Source organism: Didymosphaeria variabile, assembly GCF_027946475.1.
Source record: "Didymosphaeria variabile strain IMI 356815 chromosome Unknown scaffold_7, whole genome shotgun sequence".
Classification (NCBI taxonomy): Eukaryota; Fungi; Ascomycota; class Dothideomycetes; order Pleosporales; family Didymosphaeriaceae; genus Didymosphaeria; species Didymosphaeria variabile.
The window spans coordinates 2,083,772-2,102,025 of record NW_026611626.1 but is presented as its reverse complement, the minus strand read 5'-3'; the positions used below and the strand labels follow the sequence as shown (position 1 = coordinate 2,102,025).

The 18,254-nt window shown below is 51.1% G+C and overlaps 5 protein-coding genes across 5 annotated transcripts; 2 read left to right on the top strand and 3 right to left on the bottom strand.

Moving 5' to 3' along the window:
* Positions 1-3,163: 3,163 nt before the first annotated feature.
* SUI1 (Eukaryotic translation initiation factor eIF-1) lies at positions 3,164-3,587 on the top strand (the record flags this gene model as incomplete). The annotated part of the gene is made up of 2 exons (XM_056218572.1): positions 3,164-3,275; positions 3,346-3,587. 2 exons carry the CDS (start codon positions 3,164-3,166, stop codon positions 3,585-3,587), a joined length of 354 nt encoding a protein of 117 aa, XP_056067837.1.
* Positions 3,588-4,214: 627 nt separating this feature from the next.
* Positions 4,215-6,854, bottom strand: N0V89_009822 (uncharacterized protein; the record flags this gene model as incomplete). Its single annotated transcript, XM_056218571.1, has 1 exon — positions 4,215-6,854. One exon carries the CDS (start codon positions 6,852-6,854, stop codon positions 4,215-4,217), a length of 2,640 nt encoding a protein of 879 aa, XP_056067836.1.
* Positions 6,855-10,707: 3,853 nt separating this feature from the next.
* On the bottom strand, positions 10,708-13,229 carry prh1 (Salivary acidic proline-rich phosphoprotein 1/2; the record flags this gene model as incomplete). The annotated part of the gene is made up of 2 exons (XM_056218570.1): positions 10,708-11,052; positions 11,112-13,229. The coding sequence occupies 2 exons, from the start codon at positions 13,227-13,229 to the stop codon at positions 10,708-10,710; spliced, it is 2,463 nt and encodes an 820-aa protein (XP_056067835.1).
* Positions 13,230-13,668: 439 nt separating this feature from the next.
* N0V89_009820 (uncharacterized protein) lies at positions 13,669-15,956 on the top strand (the record flags this gene model as incomplete). Its single annotated transcript, XM_056218569.1, has 4 exons — positions 13,669-14,792; positions 14,859-15,063; positions 15,131-15,275; positions 15,331-15,956. The coding sequence occupies 4 exons, from the start codon at positions 13,669-13,671 to the stop codon at positions 15,954-15,956; spliced, it is 2,100 nt and encodes a 699-aa protein (XP_056067834.1).
* Positions 15,957-16,073: 117 nt separating this feature from the next.
* Positions 16,074-17,609, bottom strand: N0V89_009819 (uncharacterized protein; the record flags this gene model as incomplete). Its single annotated transcript, XM_056218568.1, has 4 exons — positions 16,074-16,837; positions 16,898-17,177; positions 17,231-17,391; positions 17,438-17,609. 4 exons carry the CDS (start codon positions 17,607-17,609, stop codon positions 16,074-16,076), a joined length of 1,377 nt encoding a protein of 458 aa, XP_056067833.1.
* Between the last annotated feature and the right edge of the window lie 645 nt (positions 17,610-18,254).

The window sequence follows — 18,254 nt, the reverse complement described above, 5'->3', positions numbered from 1 at the left end:
GTTCGGTCCAGCATGCAATTCTCAAGCTAATAAGCCCTGCGGTCCAGAAAGGTGCCTCTTGTTTCTTACTCTAGGCAGCTCGTACTTCGGGTGTTGCTCTCCTCAAATATTCATGATCTCAGCTCTGCGGGTCTTGATAGGAATGACAGAGGGACCTGGCTCACGCTCGGCACTAGCAAGTGAACAAGTACATTGGCAGATTTCATCGGAAAGTTGGTGCATGCCCTGGATTAGCGCGGCAAATCGTCATTTCACAATGCATATTATCCTTATGAAAAGCATGTATGTGTTCAACCTAATGCATGTATACTGTGCGTGAACGCATGGCAATGCGTGCTATTCCAGCCAAAAGCGCACCTGAGCAGACAGCGTCGCGTCCGAAGTAGCGAAAAGATCCGTAGGCCGTACGTAATTTGACAAGAGTGATTCATCATTCTCGACCGATCTGGCCTGTATCGGACAAGAAAGCAATGCGGGCCCCACTACTCGGAAAGAATGTACTGGTAAACGTGGGGAAGTCGGAGGCGTACTTGATTCCTTCGCGCACAGAGTGGAACGCATGACTATTGCTGATATCGTAGAATCCTTCCCCACTTGGTAGACCGGTCTTGAATCAACAAGGAGCTGATCGCCTACTTGGATGCCGCTGCTGGTGATACCATAGAAAAAAAGGCGGCCTTGCCAGGCATCCGGGCGCGAAACCAGCTTTTCCCTTTCATGGCTCCAAAAATAGCATTCCGAAGACGATAACATGTCTCCCATGGATTGCTAGGAGTTTCGATAGGGTGATACTTCAGAAGATGTTTCTCGAGGGCGTCGCTCACGTCTGCTGTGAGCGCCAGGAGCAATGCAAGAATACTGGCAAAGAACTTCGTATCCGAAACCCACCATATCCTGTAAGTATCACTCACTCTCAAGTATAGCTTCATGATTGTGCGAAGGAAACTATCGACATTATCCGCTATGGCGACACTGGGCCCGATAGTGTCGATGCACGAAAGGTCCATCGGGGAGTGTATGCGATGCGCTCGAGCAACAGAATTTCGACAGAAGAACCAATCTGTATTGGTCATGATTGATGCACTTCAGTGGTCCCGACTCTGGTCCTAGTTGATCTTGCGTGAACCAGGGCGCTCTGAGCGTGGGCATAATCCGCCAATCAGGAACCTACTCAAGTCTGAGTATATCCTTGACGATAATCATCGAATACGCACCCAAGATGCCCACTTGATCGAAACATCGGAGCTGAGACGCTCAATAACTGCCTGCAATATGTGTGCAATACGATCAGCCTGGACGTAAGCGAAGGCGAACGTGTGATACGTGTCTTGGACATTCAAGGAGTAGTCGACCTCGAATGGCACATGCGACAACGAGTAGCCTTCGCCTATATTGTTGGTCCACGCGCGTTCCATGTCGGTAGCCATATTGTATAGAGAGTAGATGCGATCCCTCTGGTCAGAACATTGATAATAAGCGAACTGTCGTAGCATGTCTAAAAGATTCAAGCGATTGCTCTGCCTGCGACTATAATCCACTGTCACCAAATTAGTGACCGCATTAATATGGCAAAAGAAAAGTGTTCGAATGGCCTAAAGATTTTTCTGTTTTGTTAACATCGAAGGATATCCCAGTCCGGAAGGCAATGCAAGGGAGGTGCTGTGCCTAGACGATTATTCGCGCGTGCATTGCTGCATGGCTGGGGTACTGGTGCAACACGAAAGGAATTCATTTACGAGCAAATTTCAGATCCTCGGTACATCTAATCGGTCGTATCGAACGAGCGGTAGGGGACCTGAACCTGGCCTTGGTACTTGGCAGGGTGTACTTACCGGACATGGAATGCAGCTGCCATAAACTCGAAATCATCGTAACGGTTTCTAGTTGCTGGTCTAATTTACCAGAACGTCTCATTGCATGCCGAATCATCTTGTAGATACCCAATGCTGTGCTGAATCTAGCCCACGACATCATCGTGCCGCCGTAGATGAGTGTGACATCTATGTTGAAGACCACCTCTTGTATGATCCACGTACGAGAAAACCTGATAATCGAACAATTGTAAGCATGTATCATAAGACATCTTGGTAGGTTTACCATGACAAGTTCAGGACAGCTGCGATATCCTCCTCTCTGGTGTTTTCATACAGCTTCTCGAGAGCTTTTTGGTTTCCGAGTTCCTCCTTCGGCCACCTAGACAGCGATGATAAACGCATCAGACCATCCTTTTCGGCCTTCCCACCCGCACCTAGCCAAGCAAGTACCGTTTTCGCAGACCGAAAGATCTCATACATGAGAGGAATCTGATGCGACTTTTCTCCATCGTCACGTTGGTCGATGCACAGGGCGTCTATCCAGAGCCTCCTTTTCTCAGTTCTTTGACGCAGTCCTCGCAGCGCCTGGTTGAGATTGTCTGTAATCCACAATGTGTGAGACTTGCCAACGACAACCGGATGAATCAATGTCGGTTCTCCCCAGGTATATGACAGCGCCTCGAAGTGGTCATGGAACCCCTCATCTCCGAACATGGACACTCTTTCGAAGGATACTTGCAATGGAAATGCGTGCTCCCACGATGGTTCGAGGACCAATATCCGTACCTCGCTGGATGCATTCTGTAAAGATTCATATGTGTATGCCGGAAGATGCTGCAAATCCTCGAGTCGGCTCATCGTAAAGTTAATCAAGTATGTTGAAAACGAGACCATCGTGGTGTCGTCGAAGAAAGTTGAGCAAGGCTGATAGCCCCACCAGCCCGTATCATCCGCTTGCTGATTGGCTTCGTCTTCCGAGATGGCAAGGAAGTGAGATATAGCGCATTGGTTGTGAGTTCACACCGGTTTGGTATGCTTGACCCTCGCATGATGGACGTGTGACCCAGTCTGTGGAGTCCAAAGTGAAAGAGATTTCGGAAAGGGAAAGGACCATGTTGGGAATGAAAGAGCCACGGTCCCGCCCGTGAAACAGGCGCGGCCGGATCTTGATGACATAAGAGGGCTTGGCGGGCAAGTGGCGAGCGCGCAACACAGCCCGCACTGGAGCCCCTCTTAACCTAACTTCTTCCACAACTCCGCCCGCACCCTCAGCCCACAACACCACTGCGCCCGTACACCGCACGTACTCTCTCAAACCGCGCTTCAGCAGAGACTTGTCAACCAGATTCATGACCACGGACATCCAGAACCTCAAGTCCTTCGACCCGTTCGCGGAGGCCGAAGACTCAGTCGGCGACGTCAAGACAACCAGTCAGAATTACATTCACATTCGTATTCAGCGTAAGTGCACTCTGCCCCTCCTCTGCGTGCTTATCGCGTCGTCGAATACCTGCTAACCCGCCCGCCTTAGAGCGCAATGGTCGTAAGACGTTGACCACGGTCCAAGGCCTGCCCAAGAAATTTGACCAGAAGAAGATCCTCAAGGTGATCAAGAAGAAATTCGCCTGCAATGGCACTGTCGTCACCGACAGCGAGATGGGCGAGGTGATCCAGCTGCAGGGCGACCAGCGCAAGGATGTCCAGGAGTTCCTCACCGACAAGAAGGAGGGGCTGGGCCTGGACGCAAAAACCATAAAGGTCCACGGTTTCTAAGAAGCCCCTGCCGGAGCGCACCGCAGACCCGCCGTCGCCGTCGCAACGAGTCGCTCAACATTCCAGGGTTTTCGCCCTGATAGCGATATTCGCGCGGCTGGTCACAAGGCTGGAGGCACAGTCAGCCGCGGGGTTGATCATGCGGCGCCGCGCCGGTAGATACCCATTTTGAACGACTCTTTCCTCGCGATTTCGACTCTGCTTTGGGAATGCGATGGAGGGAGGACGCGTATTTCTCTCGAGTCATGGTTTTTCACTCGGACTATGACTATGGTATGAAAAGGGCGGGCTTGTGTAGAGCAGCCGCCTGCCTGTGGGGGCCAGCCTTCTCGATAGTCAAATCAACAGGTTCGCTATATTACGCTTCTGTGTGCCTATCGTTGCTTTGTGCTATGGCTCCAATACTTTCTGTTATCTTTTGTGTCGATTGTGCGATCTGCGCGCCTTGGATGGTGCAACCGTGGTTCCGCGTGGGTCCCGCCTTCCGTCTCGGTACGTACCTAGAACGGCGTTGCGCCATCTTAGGTCCACCCCGCCTTGCGCAAGCACAATTAAACATCGAGTAGTTCTTTGAGTGAAAGTCACAGCACGGAAAATTATCAAAATCTACATCAAATCCGGTGCATCTCACTCTTCTTCCTTGTCCCTACCACCTTTGTCCGCCATCGGCCCCCTCGCCTCCTGCTTCCTATACAGCTCCGCCAAATAGCCAGCCTCAGTAGCCTCATCGATCCCTTTATCTTCTCTCACCTTCAAGAACCTCGGAAACCTCGTACTCAGCCCCCTGTCCTCGCTCACCAGCCCTATAGCAGCAGTATACGTTGGACTCAGCGTCAAATCCGCAAATGCCACCTCCCACACTTCCTGCGGCTCGAACCAGACATCCGGCGTCCCGGCACCGCCATTGTACTCCACATAACTCGGTTTCCCGCCTATTACGTTCACACATTCGGAATCGTCCTTGTCGTATTTTGCACGGTTGGCTTTGTAAAACGCGTCGGTGAAGCCGGACATGCATTTTGTTACTGCTTCCAGTTGACCTGTTTCAGCGTTGCGGATGGCGAGCAGGATGGGGGACCACCAGGCTGCTTTTCGGCCTGAACCGTGGAAGCCGGCGATCGGGATGAGGTCGAGGGTTTCGGAGGTCGTGTTGTAGTCTTTTTTGACTTTGAGCCAGGAGTCGAGGCGTTTGTCGGGTTCGTAGGTCGAGAGGAGCGCTTTGCGGCGACCGTGGGATTTTGCGGGTTCGTCCGGTGCGGTGTCAGTGTTGCTAGTGTCTTTGGAGGCTTTTGACTTTGCTCCCTTCTTTTTCTTTGGAGTTGGTGGGGCAGGGGTGGACTCGGTGTGGATGTCGTTGTCATCTAAAAGATCGGGGTTCGGGAGGTTGTCGAGGATTTTGACCATGATGCCTTCGCATTTGATGTCGAGAGCGCTCTTGAAGAATGCTTGGACGGCCTCCACGTCGGCAGATGTCGCGTCCATGCTCTTGACCCAGGTGAAGTGATGTGGTATCTCTACGAAGAGGCTCCGGAGCAGATTCCTGCGCTCCCGAAAAGGGCGATCGAGCAGCTCCTCCCCGTTGAGGTACATGAGATCGAAGGAGAAGAGACACACGTCGATGGTGACACTGCCTATGACTACGTCTTTTCTGGCTCGGTTGGCTAATGTCTGGAAGGTTCTCAGATCGCCAGATTCGCGGTCAATAGCTACAACTTCGCCTTCCAGAATGAAGCTGGAGACGCCTTCACCACGTATCTCGGGCACCAGGGCGACCAGATCTGGATACTTGTCCGTCATGACTTCCAAATGTCGCGAGAAGATTGAGACCTTGCCGTCCTCATCGCAGTGTACCTGCGCTCTCTGTCCGTCATACTTGTATTCGCAACTAAAATCTCGACCCTGCAACTTGGTGATCATCTCACCCATATCGCGTGTTATTGAACCCAACATGGGCCGAAGTGGTATATGTAGGGCCAGACCACATCGCACGAGGAGTTCATCGCAGACGCCGATCTCAAGAAGCGATGGGATGAGATCGTTGTAATTAGGGCGCCGGGCAAAGCATGCCTTGACGACCTCCTCGTTCTTTGAGTTTATTTCGGCCAGCTCTTCCTTCTTCAACTTCTGCAATGCTGTCTGTTCACGAGTTTGGAATTCGGCATTTGGGGGCTTTGATAGCATGAAAGCCCGCGACAGAGCGATGAGCATAGTTGTCTTAACAGCTCCAATCCTCAGATGCTGTACCAGAGTTCTCACGATGTATCGGCTTTCCTCTGCACCTCTCGCATCTTGTACAAGCCTTTCCACAATCCTTTGTTTGTTCTCCACGCTTCCGTGTCCCTTGCTATTCGCTATTTTGACCAACGAATCAAATACACTTATGATCGTAAGCGGCTTCGGTTTCCTCAGTGTGAACGACTGCCGCTTCTTCGCCTCGAAAGCTACATCGCCCGGATCGCCATATTTATTGTGCAAGGTCTTCAGACCTGCGTTGTCCAGTCCGCAAACCTTTTTCAGCGCCTTGGATATCGCCGACCCGCCCAGTCCCAATTCAAGGTCGATGTACGGCGGGGAAATCGCGTTTGTAGCTAGCCACACCGCGGGCAGCAAGCTTTCGGGATCGCCCTCGATAATCGTTCGTAAGAGGTTTACCAGTGTATCTACGATCTTGATCCGACTCGTGGTGCTGTTGACGAGCACGAAGCAGCGCGTAAGCAATGCGTACGTTGCATGCCCACCCTCTGCTGCCCAGTGTTTCTGCAGATTCGGTATGTACAACGCTGGATCGAAGTCAAGAGAGCTTTGGTCGAACGGTATATTGGCGGAAACAGTGTCTTCGGCCGCGGCGGCAGATTGGAGCGAGAGCGTGTTCTTCTTCGGTGCGGCGTCCATAGAAGATTCGATGGTAGGCTTCTCCTGGCCTGGTAGTGTAGGTGAATCCTCCTCGCCATCTGCATCGCCGTTCGTCTCAGGCTTGGTGGCGTTCTTGGGTTCATCGTCGAGGCCGCTGGAGGTTGGTGCATCCATGCTGGCTTGCTGGTCTTGCTCGTTCCACTCTGCCTGCAACTTCCGCGCATACTCCTCATCTGTCAGAGTTGATTTATCTTGGTCGCCATTCAAGTCATCTTTCGATCCTATATCTTTGAAGTCTGCTCCCTCTGCAGGTTTCGTCGCTTCTTGTCTGTGCTTCGCAAAGAAGTAGTCCAAGCTGCGGACAGGCTGACTGGATCCATCGTTCTTCTTGCGACGCTTCGTCGGGGTACTCATCTTGTATATTCACGTATATGATGTGCTCTTGGATGCGACGAGGCCATGTTTCTGAAGTCGCCGCGGCGCAACACAGGATGCTTTTGGTAGCACTCATTCACGTCATGACGCGCTCGGACCACCGGTTATCTTCGCGTTTACGCGACGCGACGGTCACGCCTGCATATTCTGCTGGCCACCTCTTCTACTCCCACCAGAACGTTTAAAGCGTATAATTGGCCGAAGACATCTCTAATTATATGCAAACCAGGTGTTGATCTCCTCTGCTAGCACTTTTCCCGGCCACATAGCTCAAACATCGATTGTGGACTGCTCTAACCTAGATTCGGTGTAGTGGCTTCATCCTGGTTCACTTTCAAGAGTGTCCCGTAAGAGGCCTTAAATTCGTACCCTCCCCTCAACGATACTACGTTCAGTGGAGTGGCCCCGGTCATGATCCGATCGTACAGGCTTCGGGGTTTCGACGAAGCCACAGGACAAGTGTACGAAGAGACGCAAGTACCAGTTACATCTATGGTCTCAGCATGTGAGTACCAATCTTAACGTGCAGCTAGATCTGTGATCATCTTATAACCACTTTCAGGGCCAACCAAATGTAACGGTAGAAGGCAAAGGCCACGAGACTATCGTCATTGCGGACCAGGTAGCTCTTCGTTGTACGACATGGCAATGCGATCATGTGCCTGGCATATCGACTTGTTCCTGCCTAGCGACTTGCAATGTGCAGATTGGCATTTCGCCAATAAGATATACCACCACCTGCAGATAAACCAGAACTTGACAGCCAATGCATGGTCTCTGTTTCAACAAGCATTTCCTGGCGAGGAAGAACTCAATCACACTTACCCCATTCGCATACCAGCTCTCCATAGTCAAGCTGCTACAGAACTGCCGTCCATCCAGCAGTGGCTGCAGCACCTCCCGTTCGCACACCTGTCGTTGCTCAACATACAAAGCCTATGTCTCCAACTCCACCACTTGTTGATGCTGACAAACCTACCCAATCTTGGGGTGCTGTTGATTCGGCACGCCTACAACGAGCTCCAGCACCTCGATGATAAGGCGATGAGGGACTGGGGTCGGGTTGTGCAAGAGAAAGGTGCTTTTACAAAACTTCGAGTTGTCGGTCTCCATTATCACCCGGCAAGTCTTAGAGCTACTCTGAAAAGCCTGGCGTCCTTCCCAAACCTGCGAATATGTACCGTCGAGCCACATACGCCGATACCCTCTTTACATTTTGCTGCGTCGGAAATTGCGAGCGCCGCGCTACCCTTTGACATGTTTTCTCCTGATGACGGCGATGATCCCGAAACCATCTGGTCGCGTGGAAACGTTTCTGGTAAGTCATCTGGATTGTGGACAGCATGAGGTCATTGGTCTCTGTGCTGTGTCACACCTCTAGCTGCGTTTCACAGCAAGGACTGCTACGGAATACTGGGGGCAACACAATCTTCACCCTTGCGAAGACAACATTCTTTTCTATACGCTCAAACAGGCCGATCTATCAGAACTCCCTGCCTGGCTGACAGCCTGCCGTCCCAAGTCCATGACGGATGACGGACAAGCTTTTTTGAGTCTGGATAACATCTTGTCACACGCTACAGAGATCCCTGACCGATTCCACGTCTCCTTCGTTGCCCTTAGGGCCCTCGCTAACGATACAACTGCTCACAGGCCACGAAAAGATGAAGATGCTATATGACCTAGCCAAAAGGCTACAATCTTCGCAAAATTCACCGGAAGCACCAGAACCAGCTGTACTTTCAGTATATTACGGCGCAGAATGCGCTTTCGCATATACTAGATACCCACTTTGGTTCAAACGAACCGTTCATGTTGAAGCAGAGCATCAAGATGGCCACCGACCTTTGAAACGACCGCAGGGCAACGACGAGGGTGAGAAGAGGACTGGGGGCGCGGAGAGGAAGAGGAAGATCAGGGAAACGAAGCAAGTTGATGTTGGATCCTTGTTGGGAAGCTTTGGCTAGGGCACGGTGGGGAACCACGTCGTGAATCAAACGTGTACGAGATACACGACACGCATGATACCCCATCCGATACAACTTCGTAGCTACAGGTACCGTACTGCACTACAGCAGCGCACCAGTCTATGACTAACTATCAACCAGGTTTAGATTCTCCCTCGGGTTTCATCGCACTTTTTACTTCAGAATCGTCCATGTTCTCGCCAATGCAAGGATTAATGTCATTACAAAGATAGATCGATGACAAGATTTCTCAGTATGGACTAGGGATTGTCTTGAATGGAGAAGGAGGGATGGGGATGTAGCAATGAGGTGTGAGAGTGAGGTTTTAACGCACGCGTGTTTCTCCATAGGGCTAGCGCGATCGCAACCACCCCTGCGCGCATCCTCCACAGTATTGGGCTTCAGATGATTCGACTGTCTCCATTGGTCACAATGGTTCTTCTTGAGTTGCCCTATGTACATAGCGTTCGCTGGTCAGAAGCAATTCCAAATGTTCCCGCTACCACCTTTGAAAAGTTACTGATGTCCCTATGACGTAGATGATCACCCAATGCTCAAAAGTATGAGTATTCTATACCAGGACTCCACCATAGACAGTCGCATTACAATCATGTCACTAACAGAAGCCTACAACACCGTCAAGAAGGCTTTGTCTACCGCACCTCCCAATGATGCATATCTCAAGTGGGATGCGCCGGGCGTCGAATCACAAGAGCCCCACGAGACGAGACATCACAGAAGATCGGCGAAACAATGAACAAAATGCAGCAACACAACTTCGAAAAGCATCGGCATGCCTACGGCGCAACGCATGTCAAAACGCAAGGGATCGTGAAAGGGAAACTAACGGTACTGCCTAATTTGCCAAACCATCTACAACAAGGCCTCTTCAAAGAACCAGGGAAAACCTACGAAGTTGCAGCTCGCTATGCAAATGAGTCAGTCTTCCTTCAAGCAGATCAAGACCCTGGACCTCGCGGTTTGTCTATGAGGATCTTTGACGTCAAAGAAGAGCGTCTCCAGATGCCGATCCGGCTGGCACCACGCAGGACTTATTCTTCAACAATGCGCCCAGCATCGAACTCACAGATGTTGACATATGCCTAGACCTCATGCAGATGCGAGAGAAACATTTCGATAGTCCGACTAAGCTCGCTGCAGCTACTAGGCTGAGGACCGATGGTGTGAAGCAGGTCACGCCGTTTCAGCTGCCAAATACCAACGTGATAAGCCACTCGTTTTACACTCATAGCGCGTTTCGGTTTGGCGAGTGGTACGGGCACATGGGATTGTTTCTTGTGAAAGAAGAGATGAACGAGAGGAATGAGAAGGTCAAGAGTGGGTATAGCAGAGAGGTACTAAGGGACTGGTTGGCGGCGTACTTCGCGAAGAGCGGTGCACGATATGAATGCAGGGTAAGACTCTACCCTCTCACAATCTAATGGGGAGTGTCGACAACCGCAAGATTCAACTTGGCACTGCACCAGATCATCATCCTATGAAAGACGGCTCGGTGGTTTGGGACGAGCTCACAGCACCTTACCGAAAGATTGCGACTGTTGAGTTCCCACCGCAAAACTCTCTTACGTCAGAGCGCAGAGTGTTTTGGGAAGATCGGATGCGTTTGAGCCCCTGGGACTCATTAGCTGAGCATCAACCTTTGGGCGGTATTAACCGGCTGAGGAAAGCCGTGCATGCGATGAGCAAGCAGAAGAGGGAAAGGGTGAATGCGGCCCAAACGATAGCCGTTACTAGCGTTGACGAAATTCCATAGACACGACTTATGAGAAATATGGGGGTTTGAACATGTGCGGGCACTGCTACACTGGAAATAAGAATGGTCGTCTTATTCTTCGAACGCCTTCTTATATAGGCACCACCTCCTTCATGACGTCTTCTATCCAATTCATCTGTACTGCGCTCACCTTCTTCGCGTACGACTTGTTCGTATATAGAAACTCACTGAAGACAATTGCCTCAGCCTTGTTTTTGCGTCCATGCATCACACTGCCCGGATGAACAGCCACAAGCTGATTGTGGAAGAACGTTTTGTAGCTGCCGTCGGGGCACAGTCGCGCAGTGTTGGAAATGAACCCCCGGAGTATGCAGGCGAGTATTGCGTCGGTATTCGGCGAGGAGCTCGATGTAGGCATCTCTGGCGTTAGCAGCTTGAGCGAAGTGCATTGTTGCCGGAGTTGTTTGCGGATGTTCTATATCGTGTTGGTTTTTAGTCTTGTTCTACGACGATTTTGACACCCCGACAACTTACCATGACGTTCTGCATAGCGCGGTGAGACACGAAGTGTCTCTCACACCATGCCTTACGATCCGTCTGCTCCTCCGCATACTGTTGGACTGTCACTAAAAACGTCATGTGATCGCCTTCCCGGCGGTAGAGATTTTTCCTCGCTTCTTCTGCTTGCTCTCTTTTCTCCTCGGTGGCGATGTTAAAGAAGATGCTATCTTCCGTGCTGAGTGCGGAGATAATGTCAACCACATCCAGTAGACAGTCTCGTTCCGGCCTTGCGGCCTCCACGATAATCCGAGCAAGCGTTGGTGTGACAGGTAGCTTGGCCATCTTGATACCCAGATCGTTGACCGTTCCGTCCTCGTTCAGAGCGCCGAGGTGGAATAGCTGCATGAGTGCTTTGCCAAGGGTTTCTTGTGGTGGTCGGTCTAAAAAAGGAAAATTGAGCACATCGTTAACACCGCGCGCTTTCATAGTGAGCAAAGATTGGCTAAGATCACACCGAAGAATCTCTGGGGTTGTTCTTTCTTCCAGCGTCTTATATTCATCCTCAGTATAGAGTCGATAACACTGTCCTGGCGCTTCACGACCAGCACGACCTTTGCGCTGGATCGCGGCTGACCTCGAGATGGGCTTTGCTAACAGTGACTCCAAACCAAGGTTACTGCGATATTGCTTGATCTTTGATTTTCCGCAATCGATGACAAAGCGCACACCAGGTACTGTGACCGACGTTTCGGCGATGTTGGTAGCCAAAATGACCTTGCGAGTCCGGTAGGGGGTCGGTTGGAAGATGCGCTGCTGGGCATGCTGGGGCAACGCAGCGAACAGAGGGAGTGCAAGCAGCTTTGGCATATCTTTGTCCATTGCTGCCGCGTAGTCGTTTACCAGCTTTTCTAAGGCCTCAATTTTGTCTTGTCCTGTGAGGAAGACGAGGACGTCGCCAGGTAAAGGCTCCTTGTAGTGGATTTGGAAGATGATTTTTAAGGCGGATTCGACCCAATCTAAGGTGGGTTCAGGTAGGTATGTAGTCTTGACTGGGAATTGGCGACCTTCAACAAAGCAGGTTGAGATGCGATCGCGCACTGCTTGCGATATGGCTGTGGGTTCGCTCAAGGTTGCGGGAGTCTTCCGGGCTTCGTTGACGCCCTCAGCGAAGAAGTCAACCAGACCCTCCACATCAGCTGTTGCACTCATGACAACTACCTTGAGCGGGTGCTTCCGCGCTTCCTTACCATTCTCAATTCTTGAGACCACGTTCCTCAGAAACCCAAGGATCAGATCAACGTTGACGCTCCTCTCGTGGACCTCGTCGACAACGACCGCACTGTACTGTTTCATATCTGGATCTCGGAGCATATCCTGGAGTAGCATACCCTCGGTCAAGAATTTGATCTTCGTCTTCGGGCCGGAAGCATTGTCAAAACGAACGCTATATCCGACCTTGGCTGCGGGACTCTGTGTACCAAATAAACTTCCCATCTCTTCAGCAACTCGTCTAGCGAGCGAGATTGCGGCCACGCGACGCGGTTGCGTGATCGCAATAGTCTTCGTACACCAGTCCTCAGATTGCAGGAATTGTGGCACCTGCGTGGATTTGCCAGAACCCGTCTCACCGGTAAGCACGAGCACATTGGTTTCCCTTAGGCGCTTTCGAATAGCATCTGCTTGAGACCAGATAGGCAGGGCTTGCCGTTTTGGAAGAAGCTCATCTCGTCTCTTGATTAAATGAGGGCTTTGGTAGAAAGTATGCCCACCAATTAGAGTGTGTCTCGGCCCAGTATGCCCTTTGGTTGACTGATCAGTAGGCTTTCTGTGGTCATTTCGGGGCTTTTCTAGCCGCTTTTCTTCCCTGCCCTTTTGGGGCTGCTCAGATTTCGGTGTTTTAGCGATCTGAATCTGCGGTTCTTTGCTGGCCTCAGAGAGCTCTCGAGCCTTTGCTAGCTTGTTTGGATCCTCTTTGGTTTCATCTTTCTCAGTCGGTTGTTCGTCGTTGTCAAACTTGGTCACCTTGCCAGCACTCTTTCTAAGAGCAACACCTGACTCGCCACCCTTCCTCTTTCGCTTCTTGCCTCTTTTGAGCTCTGTGTTCTGAATGCCCTCGTCATTGTGGAGATCTTCAGGTTGCGTTTTCGACATGTTGTTGGTCGCGGCTGCGCCTGAACAACGCTGGAACATTTTTCGACATCTATGCCCTTATCGATAAGGACCCCTTGACACTAACCTGTTTGGGCCAGACGCGTCCTACCGTTGACACAACATCTCGACTTGTAGCGAATCAACTATCCTTCATGATATAGTGTAGCGAGCGATTCACTAGCTTTTTGCATCAGACATCATGCTGTATCGCATGTGCATTCGGCGCACATTTTCCCGCGCAACGAAGCGACTCTGCCGATCGCGAAACCCCGCTGGAGTTGGCGCGCCGCTAGAAGGTTCATCAACCGGCATTTATCCATCAATGTCGGACACCTCCAGGAGGCTAGGAACCGAAAAGACATAATGAAGCCATTTTCGTGACCCGAGGAGTACAAGATGCTTCCTATAGCTGCAACTACCCTCCAAGTCGACCATTACAATGTTGATACCCACTCCCCACCTACCAATATGGGTAGCCGCATTAGTGGTGGTCGGCAATTGTGAGATCGATCGCGAGTCCATTGTACGACAATACAATCTTAAGCTCAATCAATCGCATCCATATAGCCCAGTTCAGATCGGAAACGGGAATTTTGCATTTGGTGTCGACGTTTCTGGACTGCAGACATTCCTCCCACATAACACCCTGTCATCATGGGGCTGGCACAACTCGTCTCTGCCAACGACGCCAAATCAGACCGCTATTTCCGACTTTACCGGTCAAGATTGGTGGACACATGGTCGGCTCGTGAACTACAACCAGCCCAACCCTGCCGAGAAGGATATCAGTCAGTGGCTGATAGCGAACCCTCATCGCATCAATCTTGGAAGAATTGGTCTCTGGTTCGGGGACAAGAACATCACCGAAAACGAGCTCGCGAAACCATCTCAAGTATTGGACCTCTGGGAAGGAACAATATCGTCTTCGTTCTCGTGGAACGGTAAAGAGGTGTACGTCAAAACCGTCGCGAGCCCAGATACAGACACTGTTGCTGTAGGAATCGAGTCACAATTGCTGGGCAGTGGTGACCTAGGAGTGTTCTTTGACTTCCCGTATGCCAGCGGCAAGAACAAATTCGATGCGCCATTCGTGGGGCTGTTCAATGCCACGTCTAACCACACCACGACGTTGATAACCAAGAAAAACAGAGCTACCATCTCTCACACGCTAGATGCGACCACTTACGACACTCAGATCGTGTGGGAGAGCGACGCGAAAATCACGCGAACGCGTAACGCAACTCACCGTTACGTTCTTAAGCCTGAGAAGGGGTGCGAGACGCTCGCTTTTACTGCAACCTTTGCGCCCAAAGCGAAGAACAGCCGAGTGTCTTTCGCAGACGTAGAAGAAAGTGCGGCAGACTGGTGGAGTGATTATTGGTCTACGGGCGGCTTTGTCTCTCTTCCCACTTCGACTAATTCCTCAGCCAAAGAACTTCAGCGCCGCATTATATTGACGCAATATCTGCTTGCTGTCAATGGGGCTGGTAAAGACCCTGCGCAAGAGTCAGGTCTGGTCAACAATGGCTGGTACGGCAAATTTCATCTTGAGATGGTCTTTTGGTGAGTCGCACTAGGTCCTAACCTGTGGGTTTTCTTATGCGTAAGCTTACGATACCAACTTTTCAGGCACCTCGCTCATTGGACTGTTTGGGACAAGTGGGACCTTTATGATCGCAGCATCGGTATATATGACAGGTTTCTAAAGTCTAGCTACGACCGAGCGAAGCATCAAGGCTACCAAGGGGCACGCTTCGGCAAAATGAGTGACCCAAGTGGTCATTCTGCACCTGGTGAGATAAATTCCCTCCTGATCTGGCAGCAACCACATCCTGTAAGTGCAGTGACCCCCATTTGGAATGATTTCGACTTTCTGCAGGTTATGAGACTGACAAGCATAGATGTGGTTCGCGGAGATGGAATACAGGAAATCACCTACACAGAAGACACTCCAGAGATGGGACAAAATCTTGACCGGAGTGGCTGAGTTCATGGTGAGCTACGCTTGGTACAATCAATCCACGGAAGCATACGATTTAGGACCACGTAGGCATTCTGCAACTTCTCGGGTATACCATTAGCTAACAGTGACACCGTGTAGCAATGTACCCCGTCTCAGAGAACACCAACCCTAACCAAACGATAAACCCAACATTCGAGTTGGCATATTGGCGCTTCGGCTTGGATGTCGCGTCGAAGTGGCAGACGCGGCAGCATAGAGCCGTGCCCGCTAGCTGGCGTACCGTGAAAGAAAACCTTGCGCCATTCCCCATTCAAGACGATGTGTACGTCCTCTACGAGGGAGTCGAGGACATGTGGACGTCACCAGAGATAGCAGCAGACCACCCGGGCTTTTTGGGTCTATACGGTTGGCTGCCACCAGACTCACGCTTCAATTTGACCGCCTTCCAGCATACTGTGGATAAAGTGTATGCATCGTGGGACTTAGCGAACCTGTATGGCTGGGACTTCCCACTTATGGCCATAGCAGCAGCGAGATTGGGCAATGGAGAGCAGGCAATTCGGTGGCTGTTAGATTCGAATAACCAAGTCAATGAGGTGGGAATGCCCGAAGGAGGAAACAGAGTGGCCACGCCGTACTTTCCTGCAAGTGCGGGGATGCTGCTTGCTGTTGGTATGATGGCTGGAGGCTGGGATGGGCTTGAGGGCCCGGTCTTTCCGGAGGGCTGGAAAGTCGAAGTTGAGGGGTTCCAGAGAGCTATGTAGTTAGATTCGTCAGATAGCTAACAATTTGAAGAGCGAATGAATTAATCATGTATGTCGGGTACAACTACGAAGCTTCTTTGGTAGAATTGGTAAAGCGCAGATCTGGCAATTCGGTGACTATAGCTCATCCCTCTTCCTCGGATTTGCGTTTCCCTGCGACCTCAGGCGAAATACACCAACCGAATGCCTTGCAATCTCCGCGCTGAACGGACCGCTAGGCGCAATACTGCCGACATGCGCACCATACAACGCAGTGTTGTTATTTTGAAGTCCATCTGCGTAACTCGTTGCCGTAGCATTATACAGCCCCGTCCTCGTTCCGTTAGCAGTGGTACCATTACTACCGCTCAGGATTGACTGAGCCTCTTCATTGGACATGCGATTAGCCCACAAGTCGTACACGTTCCAAGTCTCGGAAAGCTCAGGGGGCGTTTTGTACGCACCCGCAGTACGCTGGTCGAAGAAGATGTCGTTCATTGTAGCGTTCATCGTCCTGCTAGAGTTTCCAGCATTGAGCAGCGCAACGACGATATCACCATTATCCATAATGCGCGTCCATAGCGCAATTTCCCCTTGGCCATTGTCGTCGGGCTCTACGAGATAGCGCCATTTCCTGACTGCTGCTCCAGCTGAGGGATCCTGATTGAGCGCAATGATGGCGGGGTTGGAAAGGATGGCGAGATTAGCGGGTGATAAGGTGGGGATATTGGTGCCTATCATCAGCGGAGATGAGTTGATAGCCCACATAGAGAAGTGACTAACGTATTCGTTGTCGTCCTGTCCTCCGTTGCCTACTTCGAGGCCGTCCATGTCGTTGAAGTAGCCACTCATTGTGCGACTCGTGATTGAAGGAATCTTGTTCAGAATGTTCATGATGGAGCCTGTAATCGACGACGAATCAGCAAGTTGTTGCGGCTTTACTCAAGTCGTTATGTGCTCACAGTGAAAACCCGGCCATGCGCAACCAGGAGCTTCAGTGCAGGGACAACGATCGTCGGGACGGTTGAATGAATCGTAAATATCACCGGACATACGTCCAGAATTCGCGATCAGGTATGCCCAATCGTACGGATCGTCATTTCCCCAGTTACACATGGCGTATATAATCTCGCGATTTGTCGCGTTCAAAGCTTGAGACATGACATTGTACCTATCATACGAGATCTTCGGCGTCCCAGACTGTCCCTGGTTGAAGCAGTTGTCGTACTTAAGATAGTCCACCTGCAACATAACATATTAGCAGTCTTCAGATAACGATCAGGAGGCTGCCTAACCCCCCAACTGGCCCAAAGATCTGCATCCTGCGTTTCATAGCCAAGCGAACCAGGATGTTTGGCGCATGTGAAGGTCCCAGCAGACGAGTATATCCCAAATTTGAATCCCATATCATGGAGTTGGGATATCATAGATGGCATGCCATTGGGGAACTTGATAGCTAGGGGCTGTCAGTAGCGATATACGAGTGCCATTATCGTACGTACGACTCTCAACAAGATATCCGCTCGAATTTCTTCCGATCGACCAGCAGTCATCCAGAGAGATGATATTGTACCCTAAGTCGCGCAACCCAAAATCAATCAGGCTCTGTGCTGAAGTGAGCAATAACTCTTCATCGGCATCGCACCCAAAGGCGTTCCAGGTGTTCCATCCCATTTGCGGGACAAGGTTGAGACCATTGTAGGATGAGGCTCCCGGGATGATCACTTCGGGGATACCAGAAGAATTGTCGATGTATCTGCGCAGGTTGTACGCGGTCGTTCCGCTTAGCAGAGTTGCTGTCGTCAGCAATTGAGTTGTCGTTCGATGCATCATAGCGACTTGGGGCAGCTTTGCAGTCGGTACCTTGCAGAAATTGCACCGAATAATGTTGTATTCGGTCACTGGGGCATTGGAGTGATCATATGCTGGACGCATGCGTGTAACCACACTTTCGACCTCCCCCGCTTTGATTCGCTTCGGAGACGCGATGCTGTGTGCATTTCCATCTCGAGAGAAGCTCCCGCATGATCGTTATCTTGCTTGGGGCTTGTGGGGCGTTCCGAGAAACTTTGCGAAGCTTTGCGGGGTCCCGAAAGACGGTCAATCATCCGGTAGTCCTTATTGGTAGATTGTCGGCGTTCCGGCGCCGCCTAGCCTTCTGGTGTGCAATCGATGAGAGCCGTAACATTGTCATGCTGCGATTGAGTGCTGTAGCACACAGTCTACGGCGTTCTCGTGGGGCTCCATGATGTTCAGGCGAGTCAACGAGAGACGTTGAGGCGGGAGATCGTACGCTAGTCCATGACAGGCAGCACATCC